The 26,369-nt window shown below is 34.1% G+C and overlaps 1 protein-coding gene across 2 annotated transcripts in view; it reads right to left on the minus strand.

The window, feature by feature from the left end:
* Positions 1-26,369, minus strand: part of SEMA3A (semaphorin 3A) — a 490,617-nt gene that overhangs the window by 28,563 nt on the left and 435,685 nt on the right. For both annotated transcript variants that reach the window (XM_068550463.1, XM_068550464.1), the window contains 6 exons: positions 22,411-22,553; positions 20,528-20,642; positions 20,369-20,438; positions 17,823-17,967; positions 13,838-14,057; positions 10,217-10,308 (listed from right to left, as the gene is read on the minus strand). In XM_068550463.1, coding sequence (XP_068406564.1) covers positions 10,217-10,308; positions 13,838-14,057; positions 17,823-17,967; positions 20,369-20,438; positions 20,528-20,642; positions 22,411-22,553 — 785 coding nt within the window. The remainder of the gene's footprint in view (positions 1-10,216; positions 10,309-13,837; positions 14,058-17,822; positions 17,968-20,368; positions 20,439-20,527; positions 20,643-22,410; positions 22,554-26,369) is intronic.

Here is a 26,369-nt window from a genome sequence, read left to right on the forward strand (position 1 = left end):
TAGCTCTTCTGTAAATGTTTGGAAGAATTCACCTGTGAAGCCATCTGGTCCTGGACTTTGTTGGAAGATTTTTAATCAGAGTTCCAATTTCATTAATTGTGATTGGTCTGTTCATATTTTCTATTTCTTCCTGGTTCAGTCTTGGAAGGTTATACCTTTTTAAGAATTTGTCCATTTCTTCCAGGTTGTCCATTTTATTGGCATAGAGTTGCTTGTAGTAGTCTCTTAGGATGCTTTGTATTTCTGCCATGTCTGTTGTAACTTCTCCTTTTTCATTTCTAATTTTATTGATTTGAGTCCTCTCCCTCTTTTTCTTGATGAGTCTGACTAATGGTTTATCAATTTTATCTTCTTAAAGAACCAGCTTTTAGTTTTACTGAACCTTGCTTTTGTTTTCTTTGTTTCTATGCCATTTATTTCTGCTCTGATCTTTATGATTTCTTTCCTTCTGCTAACTTTGGGTTTTGTTTGTTCTTCTTTCTCTAGTTCCTTTAGGTGTAAGGTTAGATTGTTTATTTGAGATGTTTCTTGTTTCTTTAGGTAGGCTTGTATACCTATAAACGTCCCTCTTAGAACTGCTTTTGCTGCATCCCATAGGTTTTGGATCGTCGTGTTTTCACTGTCATTTGTCTCTAGGTATTTTTTGATTTCCTCTTTGATGTCTTCAGTGATCTCTTGGTTACTTAGTAATGCACTGTTTAGCCTCCATGTGTTTGTGTTTTTTACGTTTTTTTTCCCTGTAATTCATTTCTAATCTCATAGCGTTGTGGTCAGAAAAGATGCTTGATATGATTTCAATTTTCTTAAATTTACTGTGGCTTGATTTGTCACCCAAGATGTGATCTATCCTGGAGAATATTCCATGCGCACTTGAGAAGAAAGTGTAACCTGCTGTTTTTGGATGGAATGTCCTATAAATATCAATTAAATCTATCTGGTCTATTGTGTTATTTAAAGCTTCTGTTTCCTTATTTATTTTCATTTTGGATGATCTGTCCGTTGGTGTGAGGTGTTAAAGTCCCCACTATTATTGTGTTACTGTCGATTTCCTCTCTTATAGGTCTCAACAGTTGCCTTATGTATTGAGGTACTCCTATGTTGGGTGCATATACATTTATATTGTTATATCTTCTTCTTGGATTGATCCCTTGATCACTATGTAGTGTCCTTCCTTGTCTCTTGTAACATTATTTTAAAGTCTATTTTATCTGATATGAGTATTGCTACTCCCGCTTTTATTGAGTTCCATTTGCATGGAATATCTTTTTCCATCCCCTCACTTTCAGTCTGAATGTGTCCCTAGGTCTGAAGTGGGTCTCTTGTAGAGAGCATATAGATGGGTCTCATTTTTGTATCCATTCAGCAAGGCTGTGTCTTTTGGTTGGAGCATTTAATCCATTCACGTTTTAGGTAATTATCTATATGATGTTCCTATTACCATTTTCTTAATTGTTTTGGGTTTGTTTTTGTGCATCTTTTTCTTCTCTTGTGTTTCCCACTTAAAGACGTTCCTTTAGCATTTGTTGTAGAGCTGGTTTGGTGGTGCTGAATTCTCTTCGTTTTTGCTTTTCTCTAAAGCTTTTGATTTCTCCATCGAATCTGAATGAGATCCTTGCCGGGTAGAGTGATCTTGGTTGTAGGTTCTTCCCTTTCATCACTTTAAGTATATCATGCCACTCCCTTCTGGCTTGTAGAGTTTCTGCTGAGAAATGAGCTGTTAACCTTATGGGAGTTCCCTTGTATGTTATTTGTCGTTCTTCCCTTGCTGCTTTTAATAATTTTTCTTTGTCTTTAAATTTTGCCAATTTGATTACTACGTGTCTCAGTGTGTTTCTCCTTGGGTTTATCCTGTATGGGACTCTCTGCGCTTCCTGAACTTGGGTGGCTATTTCCTTTCCCATGTTAGGGAAGTTTTCGACTATAATCTCTTCAAATATTTTCTCGGGTCCTTTCTCTCTCTCTCCTTCTTCTGGGATCCCTATAATGTGAATGTTGTTGCGTTTAACGTTGTCTCAGAGGTCTCTTAGGCTGTCTTCATTTCTTTTCATTCTTCTTTCTTTAGTCTGTTCAGCAGCAGTGAATTCCACCATTCTGTCTTCCAGGTCACTTATCCGTTCTTCTGCCTCAGTTATTCTGCTGTTGATTCCTTCTAGTGTATTTTTTTTCATTTGTTATTGTATTGTTCATCTCTGTTTGTTCTTTAATTCTTCTAGGTCTTTGTTAAACATTTCTTGCATCTTCTCAATCTTTGCCTCCATTCTTTTTCCAAGGAACTGGATCATCTTCACTATCACTATTCTGAATTCTTTTTCTGGAAGGTTGCCTATCTCCACTTCATTTAGTTGTTTTTCTGGGGTTTTATCTTGTTCCTTCATCTGGTGCATAGCCCTCTGCCTTTTCATCTTATCTTTCTGTGAATGTGGTTTTTGTTCCACAGGCTGCAGGACTGTAGTTTCTTCTTGCTTCTGCTGTCTGCCCTCTGGTGGATGAGGCTATCTAAGAGGCTTGTGCAAGTTTCCTGATGGGAGGGACTGGTGGTGGGTAGAGCTGGCTGTTGCTCTGGTGGGCAGAGCTCAGTAAAACTTTAATACGCTTGGCTGCTGATGGGTGGGGCTGGGTTCCCTCCCTGTTGGTTGTTTGGCCTGAGGTGACCCAACACTGGAGCCTACCCGGGCTCTTTGGTGGGGCTAATGGCGGACTCTGGGAGGGCTCATGCCAAGGAGTACTACCCAGAACTTCTGCTGCCAGTGTCCTTGTCCCCACGGTGAGCCACAGCCGCCCCCCACCTCTGCAGGAGACCTTCCAACACTAGCAGGTAGGTCTGGTTCAGTCTCCTGTGGGGTCACTGCTCCTTCCCCTGGGTCCCGATGCGCACACTACTTTGTGTGTGCCCTCCAAGAGTGGAGTCTCTGTTTCCCCCAGTCCTGTCACAGTCCTGCAATGAAATCCCGCTAGCCTTCAAAGTCTGATTCTCTAGGAATTCCTCCTCCCCTTGCCGGATCCCCAGGTTGGGAAGCCTGACTTGGGGCTCAGAACCTTCACTCCTTTGGGTGGACTTCTGTGGTATAAGTGTTCTCCAGTTTGTGAGTCACCCACCCAGCTGTTATGGGATTTGATTTTATTGTGATTGCACCCCTCCTACTATCTCACTGTGGCTTCTCCTTTGTCTTTGGATGTGGGGTATCTTCTTTGGTGAGTTCCAGTGTCTTCTTGTCGATGATTGTTCAGCAGTTAGTTGTGATTCTGGTGTTCTTGCAAGAGGGAGTGAGAGCATGCCCTTCTACTCCATCATCTTGAACCAGTGTTCTTGCAAGAGGGAATGAGAGCACGCCCTGCTACTCCGTCATTGTGAACCAATCTCTCATATGTTTTCTTGTTTATCTTCCCCTGGCCCCAGCCCTCCCCACCTCCTTACCACCCGACACACTTATTTAGGCCCGGGATTTTGGGCTGTTTCGTGCACTGCCACATACCTGGGATTGTTGCTCCTACAGTTGACCCTTGAAGAAAAGGGGTTTGAACTTTGTGGGTCCAATTAGACGTGGATTTTTTTTCAATTGTAAATACTATAGTATTACACCATCAGCGCTGGATGAATCCATGGACGCAAAAGCACAGATATGGAGGGCCAACTGTAAAGTTATACTCAGATTTTCCCCTGCCTGGAGGGTTGGTGCATCTAACCCCCAAGTTGTTCAAAGGTTAAGTGTAATTTACAAGTTGTCAATAAATATTTGTTAAATAATGAATGAGTGAATGAATGAATAAATGAATTCCCTACCAATTTTCCCCTTTCTCTCATATCTCTTTTACTCTCCCCATTATACTCTGTTCCTTCCACTGAATTTGTATATGAGATAAAGAAGGCCATCCTTTAAAAGAAGTTTTTCCTTAATCCTTTAAACTTAGCTGTAATTTCTTTGAAAATAATCTGAATATTCTATACTCACCATCTTTACTTCTTCATGTCCCATTCAGTGCCATTCATCCCTCAGCCCACTGAGTCTAGCCCTTACTCTAGAGAGGTGGCCTACGATTCTCAGCAAGAGAAATCACTGATGCTGAATGGAAGCTTTCAGTCTATTATTATTGCTGGACTTCTTGTTTGATATGGCACTACTGAGCACTCATTTCTTCTTGACTGCTTCTTCCTTTAGATTTCATTATGCCTTGAAACTCTTTATTGACTATTCTTAGCCTTTTTCAGTCTTTTCTATCTCCAGCCATTCCTCATATATTTGCCTTGCCTTGCTGACTCCTTTCTACTCTTCTTTGGATGCCACATTATGTTCCTGGTGGGCTTATCCACTCTTGTGGCTTTAATTACCCCCTGAGTACTGCAGAATTGCAAATTTCCACTTTGAACCCTGACATCTAAGCTGAGCACAGAATTTTGTTAACAAATTTAAGACAACCTGCCTGAGACACAAATGAGACAAATGATTTAGAATGTAAGTTAATTTGATGGGATAAGTTAGGGATTTCCCATAATTTCCCATTTTCAGAGTTTAACGATATTACAAATAATTTTCTATAGGAACTGTCAATCGTAAAGACAACTATGATGAAAGAAATATCTACCAATTTTCTCTATACAGAAATAAGATCTTTGGAATTTAGTAGCATCAAATCACAAAAATCAAGGGGCCAATTCATCATAGATTTTTAGTTTTAAAAGACAAAATTGACTATTGTACTTAGGTTTATATAATATTGGAATCAGTGAACCCAAACAAAGAATTGAAAAGAGTTAGGAAAATATTCCATAGCAGCTTCTTCCATTCCAAGAGTTTCACAGGAAAAATGGTTATGTGGTTATGTAAGCAGCTAACTTCTTATTGACTTTCATGAAATAAATTTTAGAGCCAAGGTACAAGGAAAGTACTTCTTAGAGAATCAACAGCTAGTATAATTAAAATGAAAGTTAGCTATGTCTCAGTTCTTTTAAAAACTTCAGTGAAACTATATAAAAGTGAAGCTGGTGAATTTTCAGACATTTCACATTCATTGACAATACAAAAAATTAAATGTCTGTAAGGTAGATGGAAATGATCACTTCATACATAAATTGTAAAACAAAACAAACCCCAATACACAAGAAACTCCGTTGTGCCATATTATAATTTTAACGTTCTTCAATTAAGATCCTAGGGCTTCCCTGGTGGCGCAGTGGTTGAGAATCCGCCTGCCAATGCGGGGGACACGGTTTCAAGCCCTGGTCTGGGAAGATCCCACATGCCGCGGAGCAACTAGGCCCGTGAGCCACAATTACTGAGCCTGCGCGTCTGGAGCCTGTGCTCCGCAATAAGAGAGGCCGCGATAATGAGAGGCCCGCGCACCGTGATGAAGAGTGGCCCCCACTTGCCGCAACTAGAGAAAGCCCTCGCACAGAAACGAAGACCCAACACAGCCATAAATAAATAAATAAATAAATAAAAATTAAAAAAAAAAAAAAAAAAAGATCCTAGAAGCTCTTAATTAAAAGAAACTTACTTATTTTTTAGACCAGGACATTAATAACAGTTTGGAATAGGATGTGCTATATGCTGCCTGCGGTTGAATTTTAATAGACAATATATTAAGATGACATCCATTTAAATAAGCTATCTTTTTTTCTGAGCCCTAGTTGGTGGTGAATATAACTTTCATTTAAAACAGATGTAGCTTCATAAGCATTTCCATGAAACTGGTTTCAAGTGCAAATTTAATTGGAGTTCAAGTAAAAATGAAATTAAAAACTTAGCATCTTTTCAAGATTTTCTATGACTCTAATTTGCTAAAAAATTTTTTCAGATATTTTAATCTAGTCCTTATTAAACTTGCACACTTGCAGAGCTTTTCAACCTGCTGATCCCAGGAGAATCTGACAGAGCTCCTTGGATGCTACGCATGCTGATGCTCCTTTAGAATGAGTTAATAGACTAGGTTTTGGAAAGCATCAATTATGATTTACATTTGAATGAAAATTAAACTCTTTCATTTATTTGCTCAGCTGTTCATGGAATATTGCATAAATTGGGTTTAAAATGCATGCATTATCAACGTAACTGCCTTGCAATCCTTTGCAGTCAATAGGACTATAAATAAAACCCACTGTACTAAATGCATTGCGACTTGAACACCCCACTGTCTCAAAAGTAAAACCCTCTTTGGACTGGAAAAAAAAAATCTCGATGTGAGTAAAGTAAAAATCAGCATAAGTCTGGTTTTCATACTTTTTGAATATTTTTTTAACAAGGTATAGGTGTAGAATTTTCAAGCATTTATTTTACATGAGATTTTCATTTGTATAACTAGTTAAAAATAGCTACAATTTACCAGTAATCTTCATTTAAAAAAACAAAAAATTTATGAAATGAAGAAGTGGAGGCTCAACTGACTTTAACCAACTTGTTTGGAATCACATAGTAAATGAGATTCAAACACAAATTTATGGTTACAAGTAATATTTGGAATCAGGTTTGTGTCTTAGTACTTTGATACCATTTTGAATATATAATGGCTATTTAAAGTCACTTCTAGAGTCCTATACCAAGGCCAATTTTATCTCACATTTTGTTACCTACAAAAATTTTACTCTAAAATGGAAATTTTATTACTGAGGAACATTTTTCTTTCTATACTCTGGATCGGGATTTGATTTCACCCAGAAAAAAAAGTATCTTAGATGTAACTGGAACCACTGGAATGTTCTGTGATTAGCCAGGGTGTTTTCCTAAAACCAACCTCAAGATGGCAATGGACATAGTACTGGCTTTAATTCCGGATTTTATATGAGGTTTGGTTATTCAGTCTAGCAAAGACACATAATGAACATGGTCTCCTGGAGATGATATTATGCTAAAATTAACTGGTTCGTTGACATTAAATGTCTTTCTTTTTAAAATCCAAGAGTATCAGATACCACCAGGACCCTAAATCTGTTCCTTGTCTATTTACCTTGTCAAACTACCACAGTGCTCAAGTTAACCCTTTCAAATTTTATTTTATGTTAAATGGAATGACTTGCAAGGCTCAAATAAAAATACAGAAACTGTAACATTTCTCTGCTTGTTTCAGTGTATATAGAAATTGCTTTAATGTGTTTTTTGCCCTCCTTCTGCAAAATTAAACAAAGTTTGACAGTGAAATATTCCAATTGCTAGACCACAATATATGTATGAACTTTGCCTGATAGAATAGAATGTTGAAAGAAAATATTTCTCTAAACTCTGCCCAAATACATTTTGTCTACTTGAGTGCCAAAGAAATAATAATGACAACAATGCATAGCACAGAATATGGGAGAAAAATGGAACATTTATCTCTGGAAGATGTGTCCCATGTTGCAAACAACCTTTTAACAATATTATAAACTCATCAACAATCATTTCCATGAAAGCACAATATTACGTATTTATACCTAATTGTTAAAAACTGAATAAAGAACCTCTCTCATGATATCTTAAAAAACCACAAAAAAGTCATTCAATAGTTATCATAGGTGTAATTTGGCTGTGTATTTCTCTGGAAACTGCAAAACACTAACAAAATCTAATAGACATGAAATATTTGTGTTGGCAAGATGGTTGGCTTCCAACCTCCCAAGATTTTGTTAAAAGTCATTTAATAGATCAGCTTAAAGTAATATTTTTAAACTAAAATTTGATTTACTATTAAAAAACATAGATAAGATGTGAAACGTAAACTTAAAATCCCAGAGATGTAGGGAATGAAAATTAGCTAGAATACAGTATTACTGCAAAATTATACATATTCTGATTCATAAAATCCTGGAAAATAATTAAATAATAGATAAAAAGAACCTTAGTTTTTTAAATGGCATGACATAATGATACAATTCTACAAGATAAAACTTAATTGTACTAAAAGATAATAAATTAAGTACTTGAAACTATGAAGGATAACATGGAAGAGTCTCTAAGCTACACAAGGTCAGGGACCATGTTTATAGTGTTCATCTCTGAATCACCAGAACTTAGCATTGTGCCAGGACCATGGTAGACATGTTTGTTTACAGTTGAATTAGTAAATGGAACTTGTTATAATCATATACTATAACTGAAGGGGAATATGCAAAGGAACCATGACAAATTCAAAAGTAAAAGATTCTGGAAATAGTTAAGAAATTCTAAAGTTAACAATATTTTAGTATTCCTGTAACTTCATTTGCAACAGTGGTGGTAATATAGATTTCCAAAAATACAGAATTGGTAAAAATTTTTTTCTACTAGAATAATATGGGATATAATCAGCAGGATAACTTTTTGCTGTTCTCGGTTTATCTTCCTTATACTCTGGCACCTCACTTTAAGCGGAGTCTCCCTAAGGAAGACCTTAAACTCTTTAATTTCTCATTTTTCATTTTTGCATAAATACTGATTCCTTTATTCATTTAATAAATGTAGGTTGAAAACACACTTTAGGCTCTGGAGACACAACAATGGACACAAGACAGCAATATATGTATCTGCCCCTCAGTGCCCATAATTTGTTTGCTAAATCTAGATGGGCTCTGTATTACTGACATAGTCTATTTGCATAACTGTATTTTTGAATTTGTAGGATAAAGTATCAATGCGTAAATAATGAAATGGGACTTGGTGAAAGATAGGGATTAGTCATCATTCTATACCAGACAAAGTAAGGTCCAAGTGCCTGATTTTAAAAATCATACTAGAATTATGATGATTGTGTTATTTTAAGACTTAAACCAAGGATTAGTAGAGAAGGCTCCTGAGAATGTGGCTTATATTCAGTGTAGACAAACTAAAACAAGTAAAATTATATTGACAATAAGATTCTGAGCACAGGACCTGACACTGTCCCGGATGTTCTACATATAGTTGTCTCTAATTCTTCTAGCTTCCTTGCGAGGTAGGTATCATTTTTCCTGCTAGGGAAGCTCAGAGGGACTGTATGTGTTCCAAACAGAACTGCCATGTAGCTATGACTGAAGAACCTAAGCCCTTCCCATTAGAACATTGTTTAGTTATTACAAGGTGTCTGTGTCATGATGTACCAGTTATCTGTTTCAAAGCTAATCATAATTTTACTTGAATCAATATATATACTAAAAGCTTGCCATATTTTACTTTATTTTCTCTTCAAAGTATTACTGACTAGTGAGCAAGAGCTCTATTGTGTTAATAAACTGGTCTACAAGTACAGGGCTAAAAGAAGTCTTGGGAAGACTTTGCTTACAATCAAAATATTTAATCAACTGAAAACTTTAATCCATCCACTTCATGTTATAGATAAAGTGTCTGAGATTTCTGGAGACTAAATGAGATAATTTTAAATTGTGAGACTAGATCTAATATTTTCTCATTTTCTGTCCATGAAATTCTTCTAATTCCAGTTTATTTTGCAGTTATAAATGTCTCAGACTTTTGCCTTCTTTTTTATCAAAAACTGAAATAACACCTTTGATAGGCATCTATTTCTCTGTTATATTTCATAAATGATTTATATCAAGGTGTGCTTCAATTCAAACTCTTCCCCCTAGCTGGCTTTCTAAAAGGAACAACAGAACACTGTGGTGTATGTTACATTACTTCAGTTTTCCTCCCTCACTTCAATCCATATACTGCTGCCTCTACCCCCAATCCTATATAAACCTACTTGGGCCATCAGTGATTCAGGACAAAAGGACAACTATCTGTACTCTTCTTAATTGTGTAGACTAGGAATTCATAACAGATTTTCCACAAGTGATATAAAAACCTCAGAAACTTTTTTTTGCTAACAAATGATTTCTTTAGGAAAATATGATAAAACAATTCACAAATAAGCTAAAAAATTATTGAAATGTCTTCATTCCGTTATCATTCTGAACGTATTTCCTTTAAGAGATTCATGGAAGTTACCTATCATCCCAGTTATACCATTAAGTGTGAAAGAGGGGATTTGGAGGGTAGGAGGCGCACAGGGTTTGTTCATTGAGGTAACTTACATGAACAATATAAAATGTAAATCATATAATTTATCATTGAGAAAACAAAATATGAGCCAAGGATATATTTCTTTACATTTTGTGATTTAACTAGCATTGAAAGTTTCAAGGTTTATTTTGACTAGTGTCTGGCTTTCTAATTGACAAGCTAATTAGAAGGCTATGCTAGACTGCTTGTCCATACCAAGTTCGCTGCGCAGCTGTCCTGGGGGAAAGACATACAAGGGAACTTGTTGACACTTGAAATTAAGCAGCACTCACCCGAAAAACTGTCATTTCTTCCAGCAGAACTTCTTCTAAATCATGCCAAGTCTCCTTAGGAATTGAAACTACTTTAAGAACGGTTCCAACATCTTTGAAAGAAATTGGAGAAGACCACAATTTAAATAGATCTGAACAGAGTTTAGTGTTAATGAATGAAATCAGTATTTGACCAGAAAGAACATTTTGACGTCAGCATTTTAAAATTTATTTTATTGTTACAGCATTAGTAATATATACAAATGCATTTCATTAAACTAGATAAAGTATAAACATAGCTATGGAATAAAAGTAGTTGAACTTTTAGAAATATCTGAAGTTTTGGAGATGATTTTATCCTAAACCTGTGTAATTAAAAAATATATATATATAATAATCACTAGGTTGGATTATTTGTATTTTTAATCTCAACTACCAGGTGTCTCAAAAACAAAACAAAACTAAACTAAAAATAATACCAGTTTGACAGTGTTGAGGTTTCTCAAAAAACTAAAAATAGAACTAGCATATGACCCAGGAATTTCACTCCAAGGTATATAGCCAAAAAAAAAAAAAAAAAAAAAAAACACAACCCCAAAACTCTAATTCAAAAAGATACATGTACTCCAATGTTCCTAGCAGCACTATTTACAATTGCTATCAACAGATGAATGGATAAAGAAGATGTGGTATATGTATATACAATGGACTACTACTCAGCCATAAAAAAGAAAGAAATGTTGCCATTTATAGCAACTTGGGTAGACTTGGAGGGCATTATACTAAGTAAAATAAGTCAGACAGAAATACAAACACTGTATGATATCTGTTATATATGGAATCTAAAAAGTCAACAAATTAGTGACTATATCAAAAAAAGAAGCTGACTCACAGATACAGAGAACAAAATGAGTGGTTACCAGTGGGGAGGCTTCAGAAGGGGGAGGGGCAATATAGGGGTAGGGGAAAAAAAGGGTTATTATGGGGTTATATGAAATCATCTGTGTGAAACTTTTGAAAATTGTAAAGCACTATAGAATTAATTTAAAGAATCTTTCATTCTATAACAAAATAAACTAAAAAAAGAAAAAAATTACCAGTTAGACATTGCAGGTTTTTCCCATTTTTGTTATGTAACCAGGAACTACTATGAATACTTCATAAGCAAAATGGAAGGAATGTTGTCAAGCAACAAAAGTAGTTAGAGCCTCAGAGCCTGGCTGCTCATCTTCTTCCCACGAGGAAGACTCTAGTAGTTAGAGGCCCCTAACAACAGCTCAATGACCATTACCTGATAAATGACAATAATCTGATTTCTCAAAGTAAACACCCTGGATTACTTATTACAGTGGCTTTTCAATAACTGGCTAATCAATTTTGGTTAGCAAACTGGTTTAATTAACATGCTGTTCAATCAACTTCAGAGTACTAAAAAATTTTTAAATTCAGAACCATAAATAATGAAAACTGTTAAAATGAATACATTTTATAGAGATTTAAAGCACTGTTTATTCATTGTTAAAAGAGACAAATTGTTTTAATGATAAGAGCTGGCACTTTTACTCTAAGTTGGGTTAAGAAGCTACTATTTTCCAGTATTTACAGATGGGTTCCTATTCTTGATAGAATAAAGAACAGGGATTTATTAAATTCAAAAATTTGACTCTTCAACATTCCGTTTCTGATCAGTTGATCAATTATTTTTAGCTTCAATTGGCTCATTTTAATCAAATTAAACAGTCTAATTATTCGAGAAGAAAATCTTACCAGTAAAGTTACACCAGAAATATAATTCAATGTATTCATACCACAGATAACCATTTTCAGGGGATCAATATGATGTGCTATATGAGACCGACAAAGGTTGCTAGTGTATCCCTTGTAAAGTCAAAAAAAAAATCCCTCTTTTAAGCAGATCCTTCTGTTTACAGGACCTTAGACTACTCTTAACACCAAAGATTAAAGGTAAATTAGGTTAATATACTCAGTGCCTCTGATCAGTCTCCAATACCCCAAAATAACTTTATCTGTGTCCCAGATCAAGTTTTACTGAGTAGTATTTCAAACAATTTCACACAAATTGAATCAGGTTACTCAACTAGGATCAATGTGTAACTTACTTAAAAGATAAAATTACTGTAATCAATTTACTTTGTTGACAGATGACCCTGTTCTGTGCTGACCGATAGCCATCCACATCATCAGACATTCAACGTGCTCATGAAATTGGTTCCTTTAAAGACGGCTTGCGTCCAAGAAGAACTGAAAATTCATGATTAGGTTTCTTTGGTCAAATAGCCGGAAGCAAGCTTTTGTTGCACTGACAATGAGTGGGGGACTTCTCAACATGTTTAGGCCAGAGGTGAAGAAAAAGGCAAGTGTGACATTATTGAACAAGTTTAATTACTCTGTAGAGAGATCTAATTGTAATTTGACATTAGTGATAAACTAATATTTATTGAAGAGAAATCCTATCATCTTATAATTTCTCAAGATATTTATAACCAGAAGTTGATACTTGCAATTCATTGACTTTTATTGAACTCCAGGTCTCCCTGGGATTCTTTTATTTGATAGAGAAACTTTCTCACTCATAAAAGCAGACTGTAATGTATTGCTCAGAACCTGACACTTACACTTGATAACGTAAGTATTTCACAATTTTGTTATAAAACTTTAAGTCTTTAAAGCACTTACTGTGCAGTTGCCATTCCCCTGTACTTAATGCAATTTCTTTCTCTGTTCTCACCAAGGGAAAATAAATGTTATTATACAGGTTTCAGTGGAGCACTCACTCTGTTTCCCATTGATTTATTTCAGTTAACAACGTTAATGGAGACTAGGAATTTATTACCTTGGAATCTGACCCTAAGTAGCAAGTTTCAGATTTGTAACTGGTGCTTTTAAAATAGTATTATTAAAGAGAGTAGGGGAAAAATAAAATAATATGTCATAATAGCAATGGAATTCATCCTGAAAATATACCTATAAAATGTTTGTTTCTAATCATGGAATTGGTAAAAATACGTCATTAAATTTCTATAGAAATGGATCTAAAATGTATCTGACGATTCCTTAGGTCCACTTTGTTGGTTTTCTGATGAAGTTTTGTTTTGCTTTGTTTTGTTTCTCATTGTATGGTAAAAACACTAAACAAATTTTGTTGCCAAAATTTATTTTCTGGAAGATTTGCAATCTATGATAATTTTAAAGTTCAGATAATTTTGCATCAATATATTCTAGAACTTTTATTGAATGTCTTGGGAATTTTATGCACGATTTGAGCAACACATTTTTGTCCTGAAAAGCCACTGTTCAGAAAAGAGTTATGATTCAATTATAGACATTGATAATTGATAATTGATAATTGATAATTAGACATTGCTAATCAATAGCTTTACCTGATTACATTTATCAACTTTTGATTGAAAAGGAAATTTAATTTAAATTAATAAATATATGTCAACTTGCCTAAAAAAATAACACATTGGAATGGGAGAATGTTCAGGGTTTTTAGTCATTTATCAGAGGTTAACTATACCTTAAGAGTGACTATAAAGTCTTCCTTCAGTTCTTAGTATACTTAATTAGTTAGACGCAATGTTCTGGAAGAACATTTAGAGCTGAAGTTAAAACATTTACCTGTTCCGATAAACATGACATCATACTGGCCATCTTCTGCATCCACTCGATCTACTACAATTTGTGTAAACTGGTAATTTACATCTGTTTTGATCATTATCGGCCGGTTATTAATAGGAAACACTGGATTGTACATGGCTGGATGACTTCTGGCAAATGTTATAACATCATCAGGAAGGTCTTTTGTAGACTCAAATCCACCAAATGTTTTACTGGGACACTATTAAGATAAAGAAAATATTATCTTTTGATTAAAATATAATGAATAGGATTATAATTTATATAATATATGGCCTCAATGAACTAGGAATCTAAATCTGTAATTTTTTTTAAGTAACTGTTAAACTAAAAAGCAAAATAATTTTACTTAAATTAGAAGATGTAATATATAATATACATTTTCTAAACATATTTTAAGTCTCGATGGGATGTCATCATTTCTTACCAAAAATTGCAAATGCATCTAATGAATTCAGTGTACAGGAGAAGTCTGATGCCTCTATTAGTGACAACACCATATACTTTATGTCGAAATGAAGTATTTGAAATAATGACTGGAATATGTTATAACTAAATGCTATTAATCATTAGATTAGAGAAAATCAAAAATTTTCTTGAATGCATTTCATTTTTCCCTATGGTATTATGCTAAAATATAAATGCTCTCTTCAAACTAAAAGACAATATAAACTATTCTTTATTGCTTTATTTTTAACACAACCCTGAAAAAGTACCACAAAAAGGACCAAAAGTATTATTTCTTTAACAATTACAGTAATTCTAGGGATAAGGAGATGTGTTATTCAAGGTGTTTAACAACTTGCATGGCACAGAAACTGACCAATCAGAATGGACCAAGCAGAACAGATGATGGCCATAGGGAGAGCCAGACAGGATGCTGTGCTGTACAGTGTCATAATATCACCTCTGGATTTAAATGCTCCACTTAAGGCAATAAAACAAAAACAAGAAAATTCAGATTTTACTGTCTCTTTTCACTGCATTTAATTATGTGGTGCAAGCATTCAGAGTACAGTATCTCCAGTCTCTTGCTTTTTGTCTTACACTTAACTAATTTCTGCCATTTAATGTAACAGTTTGAGAGCTGAAATGTAGTTGAGTGGTTCTTGATCTAACAAGAGGCTTAGAAGGAGAAATCAATTGTCTCTGCCATTACCTTAACACAGATCATTAATAATTCATGAGAAATGAAATAAAGCTATTTTGAAACAGGAAGAGTATCTCTTTATGAATATATATGTATGTACTATACAGATACACACACAATAATACACTAATATAACAGTTAAGGGATTTAGGGAATTACTTTTTATTTAAGTAAATTAAAAAATTATTTATTTAATGTTATAGAAATCAAATCAAATAGCTGTATAAACTCCTAGAAGAAACGATAAAACATATTTTATAACATTAATTTTTTTTGCTTTTCTACCACCATTTAAAAACAACTTGCAAAAATTTAGAAATGATTGAAAATGAAGAGATTTATTTATTTTAGATTTTTATCTTACAATTTGTCTCACTTTCTTGCCTTACTTTTATTTTTGTATTTAGTATTACTTAAGCTGTAGGTTTTTCTTTAAAAATAAAAGAAAATGCCCTTCTATTGACACACCGCTTGAAGGCTTCTTAATATGTTTTTCTCCAGTAGTGGTGATGGAACGACATATTCTCAGCTGCCCACTTTTGGGATTAATGGATTGATCTAAGTGAATTTTATTCACGGAGCAAGGTGTTGCCTCCTTTTGGCAGCCCCTCCCTAATTCCTAGCTTAGGCAGTGCTTTCTGTCTTCTGCCTCCAGCACTTGGTTCACACTGCTGACTTAATGGACCATGTCATAACAACTCTCTATGAACAATGGGTGAGAATTCAGGCTCTAGAATCAAACTGCCTGGAATGAATCTTGGCTCCTCTCTTTGCCTCAGAGTCTTCATCTGTGAAATGGGTACAAGTATTGGGCTATTGAATATACTATTTTATATATATATACACACACACACACACATACATATACATATGTATGTATGCATAAATCTGTTAAAACAGGCTTCTTATAATCAATGGATAGTCTACCTTGTTCATTTTTTCTTCTGAAAGCCTATTTAGGTTTTTTACCTACAAGCTCCATCAGCTAGAAGTAATCTTTATGAAATGCTCATAAATAAGTTTAGCAAAAAATTTTATAGAAAATAAAGAAGAAGATTAAAAGCATCCTATGCCTAATAAACTCATCTAAAAACATCATTTACTTGAATTTAACAATAAAACTGACATGAAATTAAAATAATGGTTAAACTTAAAGAACAAGTTTTTTCATCATATGAAATTATTTCCTTAAAGATTCTTAGGGTTATCACCTTCTAGAGAAATGGAAATAAAAACGAAAATAAACAAATGGGACCTAATGAAACTTAAAAGCTTTCGTACAGCAAAGGAAACCACAAGCAACACAAAAAGACAACCCTCAGAAAGGGAGAAAATATTTGCAAATGAAGCAACTGACAAAGGATTAATCTCCAAAATTTACAAGCAGCTCATGCAGCTCAATATCGAAAAGAACAAACAACCCAATCCAAAAATGGGCAGAAGACCTAAATAGACATTTCTCTAAAGAAGATATACACATTGCCAACAAACACATGAAAGGATGCTCAACATGACTAATCATTAGAGAAATGCAAATCAAAACTACAATGAGGTATCACCTCACACCAGTCAGAATGGCCATCATCAAAAAACCTACAAACAATAAATGCTGGAGAGTGTGTGGAGGAAAGGGAACCCTCTTGCACTGTTGGTGGGAATGTAAATTGATACAGCCACTATGGAGAACAGTATGGAGGTTCCTTAAAAAAGTAAAAATAGAACTATCATAGGACCCAGCAATCCCACTACTGGGCATATACCCTGAGAAGACCATAATTCAAAAAGAGGCATGTACCACAATGTTCACTGCAGCTCTATTTACAATAGCCAGGACATCGCAGCAACCTAAGTGTCCATCGACAGATGAATGGATAAAGAAGATGTGGCACATATATACAATGGAATATTACTCAGCCATAAAAAGAAATGAAATTGAGTTATTTGTAGTGAGGTGGATAGACCTAGAGTCTGTCACACAGAGTGAAGTAAGTCAGAAAGAGAAAAACAAATGCCGTATGCTAACACACCATTGTAAAGCAATTATACTCCAATAAAGATGTTAAAAAAAAAAATTCTTAGGGTTAGGAAATGTTGCACTGGATGGTTCTATCCACGTATTCTAGAACATCTGACGTCATATTCACTCACTTTCTACCGTATGAGTCTTTTCTGTTTTTCTCCCTACTTTAAATTGCAGACTTAAAGCTGATTTTAATTTGAGCTCTATCCACCTTTTTTTTAAGCCTGAATGTGCACAACATTGCTGGAAGGGGAGAGGTCAGCGATAGTAGACAGCATCTGTTAAAACACCTAGGCCCTTTCCATGAGGTTTTTGTTTGTTTCTTCCTTGCATATCTTCTTTACCTATTTGAGAGATGTGTCCCACTTCCATAGGTAGATAATATTGATTTAAATATGTTTCCTCTTATTTAATGTGCAATTCTTGAGCCTTTGCCACAATCAGAGAGAGCAAGTCTATGTGTATCCTAATTGTTTCAACTCTCCATGAAAGCCATTTTTACTATATCTCTTTCAGAAAAGAAGATAAATAAGGTTACCTGCTCAGTTTCTATTTCTCATAAATTATTGGTATTAACTACTGGTAAGTGTTGAACTTAAGCATTGATGTCTGTGAAGAACATGTCTTTAAATGTGGAATTTCATGGTTATCAGAGAAAAATCCTTGCCTTGCTTTCATTTATAGTCTTGGAATTTTTCTTTTACGTTATCTATATCTAATATGTATGTAGCTGCTTTTTTTTTTAACCTTCAGCATAAATTTATTCATTTCCTATCTTAAACACCTAGGCCACTTACAGTTCCTGGTCGTGGGTAGGGGACTCTTCCTTGATAAGGCACCCACTGGTAGTTGGGACCATCCCTGTGAGCATATGGACCCAGGAACACCCTTCTCACATCACTCATGCTATACATGCACACGGCTGACCCCTTGAAGATGTTACTAAAAAAGACAGACAGAACAAAAACAGACTTTCATCTTTACACAATGACAGAGCTATTTACACTGAGTTTTTAAATTTCAGATAGCAATTATCAATACTTGAACATAAATTTTCAAATAGTGTTTGGGATTTTTTAAGTCACATGTTTATATATATTTTAATAATACACAAGAGAGCAAAATTATGATTGCTCAAAATTAGAAGGCATGGATGAAAACACCTTTAGTACTCACAGAACATATACATATTCATTTCATAAATAGACAATATACGATATAAATATATACATTCATATCATATGTAAACACTGATAGGAAAAACATATATACAAAATCTAAAAGGTAATGATTAACTCTGATATCAGATAAAATAAAAATATAAACTTTGGTATTATGTTAAGACTTAAGCATCATTGCTGAAACCAGGAAATGTTTAAACAAGAAAGAATGTTTAAGAACACATTTTATAAACTGAAACTGGTGAAGATGAATAGTCAATGTGTTATATTATAATTTTTAACTCCCAAACCAACAAAAGTATTTGATCAAGTAACAGAGTTCAATTTGTGTGAAGGCGTTTAAAATCATCTCTTTCCAACACAGAAAATCATTTTAAGTTAGTAGTTATTACACCCTAGCAAAAGTAGAGTATTACAGCAATTATCCCCATCATTTTGTTGGACAAAAAAAATCAGGTAATTGAAGCACATTGGAAGTTTACCATGAGCTGCCACAATTTCCCATTTTATTTTGCTTATATAAATACAGCTTGAGGGATTTATTTATACAAAGATATAAAACAGTTATGCACATTAAAACTATGGAATGCATACCTTTTAATCAATCTCTACCCATAGAAAATTACATAAAAATTAGACCAAATGAAAAACATATGTAATAAGAGTTTATTATTGAAAACAGGTGCATCTAGACAATGTCTGGTAGAGTGCAAGCTTCATGAGGGAAGGAACCATGCCTGGCTTCTTTTCTGTAACATAAATTACATATCGCATGGTACTTGACACACAGTACATTTCAGTAAATATTTATAGAATTTAATAATATTTTCATAATGGAATAAGTAGCAAATTAATACATATTTGATACATTATAGTAGTCTATAATGTTTATGTGTCCCTTTTTCATTGTTACACACTTTGCTTATCTATTGATGGAATCCATCATCATCAAAAGATCTTTTTAGGATTTACAGCTGTTAAGACTAACTCATATATGACATCAATCTCGCTGAGAAATTATTTTACCCACTAAGCCAGTGATTCTCAAAGTGTGGCTCCGAGACCAACGGCATGGGCATCACCTGGGAATTTGTTAGAAATGCGTTCTTAGGCCCTACCCCTTCCTACTGAATCAGAGACTCTGAGGGCGGGGCCTAGCATCTGTATTTTAACAGGCTCTCTGGGCGATTCTGACGTGAGCATAAGACTGAAAACTACTGTACTAAGCAATGAGGAAGCAGAAGAAATGGATTAATATTTGTTTAATTTGAGCCTCCCACATTCTTTAGCTGTCATTCTGTTTTTATACCAAAGGGGAGAAATATTTAGGTATGGGAAATTGCATCTGGTTTTACTAATATAGTTTTCCTAATTTTTACATGTTATTTTAAAAATTAAGTAAAAATGTCCAATCAATTTGTAATGGCTTTAATATTTACAGAAAAAATCAGTGTTGGACACTGTAGTTAATCTTTCTTTATGCTATCACAGTCCCTTGTAGCACTTTTCCTGACTTTTGATTTTAAATTATTTTTCTTTTAAACATTTATACATATCCAAATGCATATCCCTCTTTATATGCATTTAAATATATGTTTCTTTTAGCAACTCCAGGTAATGTAAACTTTATGCTGAATGTAACAGGAAATAATTACTGCTTGATTGACAGCAAGAGCTTTGAGGCAGATGGGGAATGATGAAAGGAGGAGGGCGAAGAGAGGGGGAGATAGGGAAGAAGTAGGAGGAGAGAGAGAGAGGGAGAGAGGAAGAGGGGGTAGGGACAAGGAAGAAGAGAAAGGAGAGGGGAGGGAAAAAGATTTTTCACCCTTAGTTTATATCACTACAAACTTTTAACAAAACTCAGAGTTCTATGTTTATAATATTTTACTCAAATATTTCACTCAAAATTTTAAAGTCAAAGCTATACATAGGGCATGGCATACATTTTTCATCATTAAATTCATAGTAATGAATTCTTTGCTAAAATTTATGTAAAAAATGATTTAGGTCATGACTTATTTCAGGCACCCAAGAATGCACAAGAGCTCAAAGGTTTAGCCGACATTGTTCTTTCAAAAATATTTTCACAAATTATGGACACTTGGAAAGCATCTAAAGGACATGAATTTTCTATGATAATAAGAGAGCAAAGCATTATTTACCTGGAAGTTGTAAACACTCCATATACAATTGGATTTTTAGGATCTTTAGAATTCATTAGGAATACATCCTCTGTTTTAAAACAAAATTGGAGAAAGTTGCATTTTTGAAGGTAATGGCAAAGTTTGAATACTCTCTATATGACATCATCAGCTACTTACGCAATTCATCAAAATGAGTGTCAATGCCATTTGGACCTGGCACCGAACAAATGAGACGAGCTTTGAGGAATGTTGTCCATTTATTCACCAGACTTCTGTGGCCCCCAAAGTCATTCTGAAAGGAGAGAATAATGGTTTTAGAAATTGTGCATGCAAATGATAATTTCAAATATCTTATCTTCTCATATCTTGAGACAGATACAAAACACAATTCCTCGTTTTTCAAATTGAGAAATGAATTTTAAATGACTAGATATAAGTAACTATGCTTTCTTATTATATTTTTGGTGAAATCTATTCACTCCAACCTTGTTCAAGGAGTGACTTACAATAAATATGCCTTAGCATTAAAAAGTCACTGTACTTTTTCCATTCTGTTACCACTTTGCAATGAACAATACTACTCTTGTGTTTGTTTTGGTTTGCTTTTAGTCTCTCTTTCTTATGTAAGTTTTCCTTAAGATTTTACTCACCTAAGTAGGCTGGTTCACAGAGGTAAGCACATTGGCACATAGTAGGCACTTAATGAGTATTTACTGAATGAAAGAATAACTGCATGCCTTATAACCCATACTGAAAATACACCACAAACAAAAGCATGCTAGCATCAAATATTTTTATAAGCTCAGTTGACGGAATGCTGACTTTACAAACAGCATGCTGAAAAAACATCTGCATAAATCTTAATAAAGAAATCTCATTCTAGAGCAAAAATTTTGAAGAAGTATCTTCCCACTGAAAATGAAACTTAACTGTAACCTGATGTAGCAATAAATTCTATTATGATGGTATGGATTTACCAGTAACTTAGAGTCTTATAAAATAATATTTATGTGCATATGTTTGAAGGAAAATAACTTTTTCTTCAAAAGTATAACACTGATATATATTTTGTTTATACGATTTTATTTAGTATAAAGATTTTTTTAACCCTTGTAAGTACTGCTTTTAAATATGCCTTATATTTTGTGGAGAAAAGATTCTCATATATTGCATATATCATTTGCATGTTTCCAGAGCATTAAAACTTCTAATTTTCCAGTAATTTAATATACTACAGATAAATAATTAGATCATGATTGGGATAGGAAAGAGGATACCCCCGCCCCCAAGACAGGGATTTTTAAAATTTCATGATTTTTTTTTAAAAAGAAATAATTTCATTTTAAGACAGTAACTGGATTTGTCGTTGTGATTTTTCTTGAGATGAAAGGTGCTTTAATATATAATAACAGTTAGCTTCATTCATATTTCATATATACTGTACTGTACAGTATAGAGGGTAAGAATAGTATTGTTATCGTATTTTCACACTGATACTAACTAATCCATACATATTTACTGACCAATTTTTTATTCTATATATCTAACATTATAATACATATCACATCTGAATTTGTGCCACACAGTATATGAAAGTTCAGAGCTTCAAAATTATGTGTGTGTGCACATATGTGTATATAGGATGCTATAATCAATTCATAAGAACAAGCTATAACACTTGTCTCTTTTATATTCATACTTGAGTTATTTCCAACAAAAAATATTCATTGAAAACTTATACATTGTAGGAACCTATGCTAGGTCTGAGAATACAAAAATTATATTTTCCCAGGTAATATGAAAAAAATTATTTCTCTAGAATTTCAAACTAATATTATTTAATGTAATTGTGAAATAACACCTCACAACCTGTACCTCTATGTTTGACTATGAAGTTATTCATAAGCAACTATAATATGCTTTCAATCTTTTTTTGTTAAATATTTATAGTGATCAGTCAAGCTTTTTAGCCATATTTTTCATTATATTTGTACAAAGGTGGAAAAGGAAAAATCTGCGATTGGACAATGATACCCTCCTCATTTTTTTCTTTACCTCACCTTGCATATCTGACCTATTCTAGCGTGAGTGGCTTTTCCAGTGTGTTCTCCATCTATCGCATTTTCACGGAAGAAAAAATACACTTTGTCATCTTCAGGGTTGTCACTTTCTGGGATGAGGTGGGCACTAATGAACCTTGGATCTGAGAGACAAATTATAGCATATATATTAATTCACAGTTGGGTAAATAAGACCATTCATTACAGTCCATTTTCAATTTTCTCTTAACCCCTATGTGACATATTTCAAGACCTAATCTCTCTTTAGTTCACTCTTTTTCAGTAGATTGTGAACTGTTCTTTATGTATTTTAAAGTATGTTACAAATCACCTTATGTCTCAAAAAATTTTTTTTCCCATAAAGTTAGGAGTAGGTGCAGAAATCCTCCATGTGACCATATAGTGCAGATGCATTACTGGATATTAAAACATTTTGCAAAGTGTAAGGGCTATTAAATATTACTTATCGTCATCACTATTGTTATTCTTTCTTTCAAGCATAAAATAATTTAAATCAAACTACCAATTGGTCTATTCCACTTTCGAGCAAAAACTAGGTGGGAGGGGAGAGATGAGATTCATATAAAACAAAACAAAAGAAATTTTCTCAAGTTGAACCCCATCTCATTAAATGGCATCGTCATTTACGAGGTACTCAAGCCCCAAACCATGTAGTTACCCTTGAGTTCTCTGAGTCTCCACACAGCAGTGTGTACCTCTGATATGTCACTTCAGACATATCTAAACCCTCCTATATCTTTTCAAATCACACATAATAAAATGCAAACTCCTTCCAGTGACCAGAAGTCATTTACCATCTGGTCCCTGCTACCTCACATGACTTTTCTTCTTCCTACCCTTCCCTTCCCTAACTTACTCTTAGCCAGACATACCAAACCCCTTCCTGGTTCTCAAACAGGTCAAGCACTCTCAGTACTGCCTCAGATTTTTCCTCACTGTGTAACTCTCTGCCCTCATATATTCTAAAGACAGGATTCTTATTTTTACTCAGGTCTTTGTTCAAAATATTACGTTATCAAAGACATCTTTGTTGACTACCCTAATTTAAAGTGCTGAAAGCCTTACTCCTACTTACATGCATTACTTTTCTTCCTAACATTATGAAACACCTGCTATGCTACATCTCTCTGTTTCTTTGTCTCTCTTTAATCTTCATTTGCCCATTGTCTGTCTCCCTCTCCATCCCAATGAATATCAGTTCGATGAGAGCAAGGACTTGGAGTGTTTTGTTTGATGCTATGATCCTAGAGCTTAAAACACTGTGGGCATTCAATGAATATCTGTGCAAGAAGACAAGGAAAGAGAAAAGGAAAAAACAAGACTGCCTAGATTATGCAGAAGGTGTATTTGTGATGTCTAGAGTCCTACTTCAAAACATACTTCCGTAAGTACCTGGCTTGATATGGCTGTGGGCTCATATAAACTAACAATATGTAATTGCTTCACGGCTTTAACAATGTAACATACTAAGAAGCTGAGTTTGTTTCATTGAAAGCACTTAGGATCGTTGCAGGTATTTAAGTTCTCACAATAACCTTTTACTTTTACTCCCATGGTGTATTATGTTATCAAGTTAACAATGAAATATACACACCTAGGTCAGCACCATACTTAAGATACCAGGAAAGGGATCAGAATATTGAAACCAGCTTTATCCATCTTATTTAGTCCTAACCTTTTCACCTGTGAATAATCATGTTGTCATGTGTACTACACTTGTAACTTTCCTTTAGTATTTGCTCTGGGACCATGTACTTAGTATATTTCACAGGGCTACACTCCACTATCTTTTTCAGGCAAATTATACAGACCCTGTAAGTAATGCGAAACATATGAAATATTACCTATTCATATTTAAAGTTCAGTATGCCAGTGGAATAAGGGAAGGAGAATAAAACCTCAAAAGTTGGAATCAGGACTAGAATTTTTAATAATACATTACTTCAACTTTAATAAATGTTGCAAAGGTGGTTTTTCTTCGTAAATTTCTACTTAATCGTATTCATAAACATATTTGTATACATGTTTTTGTCTCCTGAAGAATGGTGAGTGGATTAATGTGACAATAGTACAAATTATGTTACAAACCCAATAATTACTACCCCACTGATGAAGTCAGATTTCTAGATTCAGAAATTCAGCACGTCCATGTATGTGTGTGTGCATGTGTATGCAGATATATAGCACAGACCTACACGTGATAGAACTCAGTTCAATCACTTACAACTTTTGTGACATTTTAGCAAGACTCTTACCTCTCAGATCTCAGTTGCCTAATTTTCAAATTGGGTTTATTTCATGTTAAGTTCAATTCACCTTGTGTCATAAACAGTTCACATACAAACAAGTATTTTAAACTTAAATAGTACATGTGAAACAACTTTGTAAAATATTAACAGATGTACTATGTTGTTATGACGATGATACTAAAAGGAAGCCTCAATCACATGTTAAGTTCTCATTATAAGATCTCATTACAATCCAGCTGCAGAATTAAAGTGAAAAATCATACTTTCTTCTGCTTTAATGCTGAAAAAATGGAGAAGTCAGTTTAATACTACCTCCCATATTAAGGAAGTTTTTCAAATAAACACTTGAATAACTTAAAGAATTTCAAGTAATTAAACCCAACTACCTTTTATTTGATCACAAATACACGCAAGGCACTATGTAGAAAACAAAATGAATAATATACATCCCTTGTTTTCAGAAAGCTACAATCTAGCAAAAGTGATGTTAGAAGCATACAAATGACAACAAAGCAAACAATATTTTATACTTATAGATATTCTCTTAACTTAGTATTTGGGCATGAAAAAAGGAGTTATCAAACATCATGCTTCCATCTCTAAAATATGTGAAGATAATTATCATCTTATAAATATGGGCTCTAGTAGGAAATCATTCAAACAAGTTATCACGTACATTAATTGTTAAAAGGGTCTTCAATTCTAGTCTCTCCTTTAGTATCTGATACTACAGGCACAGAGGATTTGGTAAGTGAATTAGCAGTTTGACACAGCTTCAGATACAGACAAAAAATACCATTAGGCATAGAAAACAAAAGACAATTATATTAAAATAGTAAAAGAGATTATCAAAGAAAAACAATGTGACTTCTCTTCAAGAAATTTAGGTTATATCTTATACTTGAAAAAACATTCACTGTAATTTCAAAATAAATTAGGTCTTTAGTTGATCTCCTCCAAAAATTTAAAAGAAGCCATTCTTCTAATATTTCGTATTTAGAAAATCTTTTTTTTTTTTGGCCAAATTCTCTGCTCACTGTTCATTTTCTACTTATGCCCCAAAGTTTGCCTCTCCCTTCCTTGCCCCTCTTATTCTCTCAGTCTATTCCCCTCCCCTCTGGTGAATTTCCCTCTTTATCAAATGAACATTCTAACCAGTCATTCTAATTGTCTTCCCTATCATCCTAGAACCTCTTGGCCTCCTAAACCTCCACTTACCTGCCTATGAAACCCCAGAACTTTTTTTCCCTTTGCCCCCATACCTAAGCCAGGATGAAGAAAACCATATAATCGTAGTAAATGGATTTGCTATAAATTCAAGTTATTTATCCTGAACAAGAATTCTAATGTTGCTAAGTAATTATTTTATTTACTTTTAGTGGCTCACCTTAGACTTATTATCAGCTACTGTTTAAAATCATTCTCACTGTCTTCAGAACAACTAATGTGCCATCTCTCAATCTACCCACCAAAGATGGACTTTCTAATTTCTTATACTGCTGAGACCAAGGCCATTCAGTAAGAACTCCCTCCTTTTGCTTCCTTCACACCCCTCACAATTGTTCTTTTCTTCCTTTCTGTGGAAGAATTATTTCCCTTCCATTATATATATAAGGCCTCTCTCTATTTGCTCTCAATCTAATAATCTACAGAATTTTTCTCCAATAAGCAATCTCTATTCTTCATGTA

This window comes from Eschrichtius robustus, chromosome 8 (genome assembly GCF_028021215.1).
Source record: "Eschrichtius robustus isolate mEscRob2 chromosome 8, mEscRob2.pri, whole genome shotgun sequence".
Lineage (NCBI taxonomy): Eukaryota > Metazoa > Chordata > Mammalia > Artiodactyla > Eschrichtiidae > Eschrichtius > Eschrichtius robustus.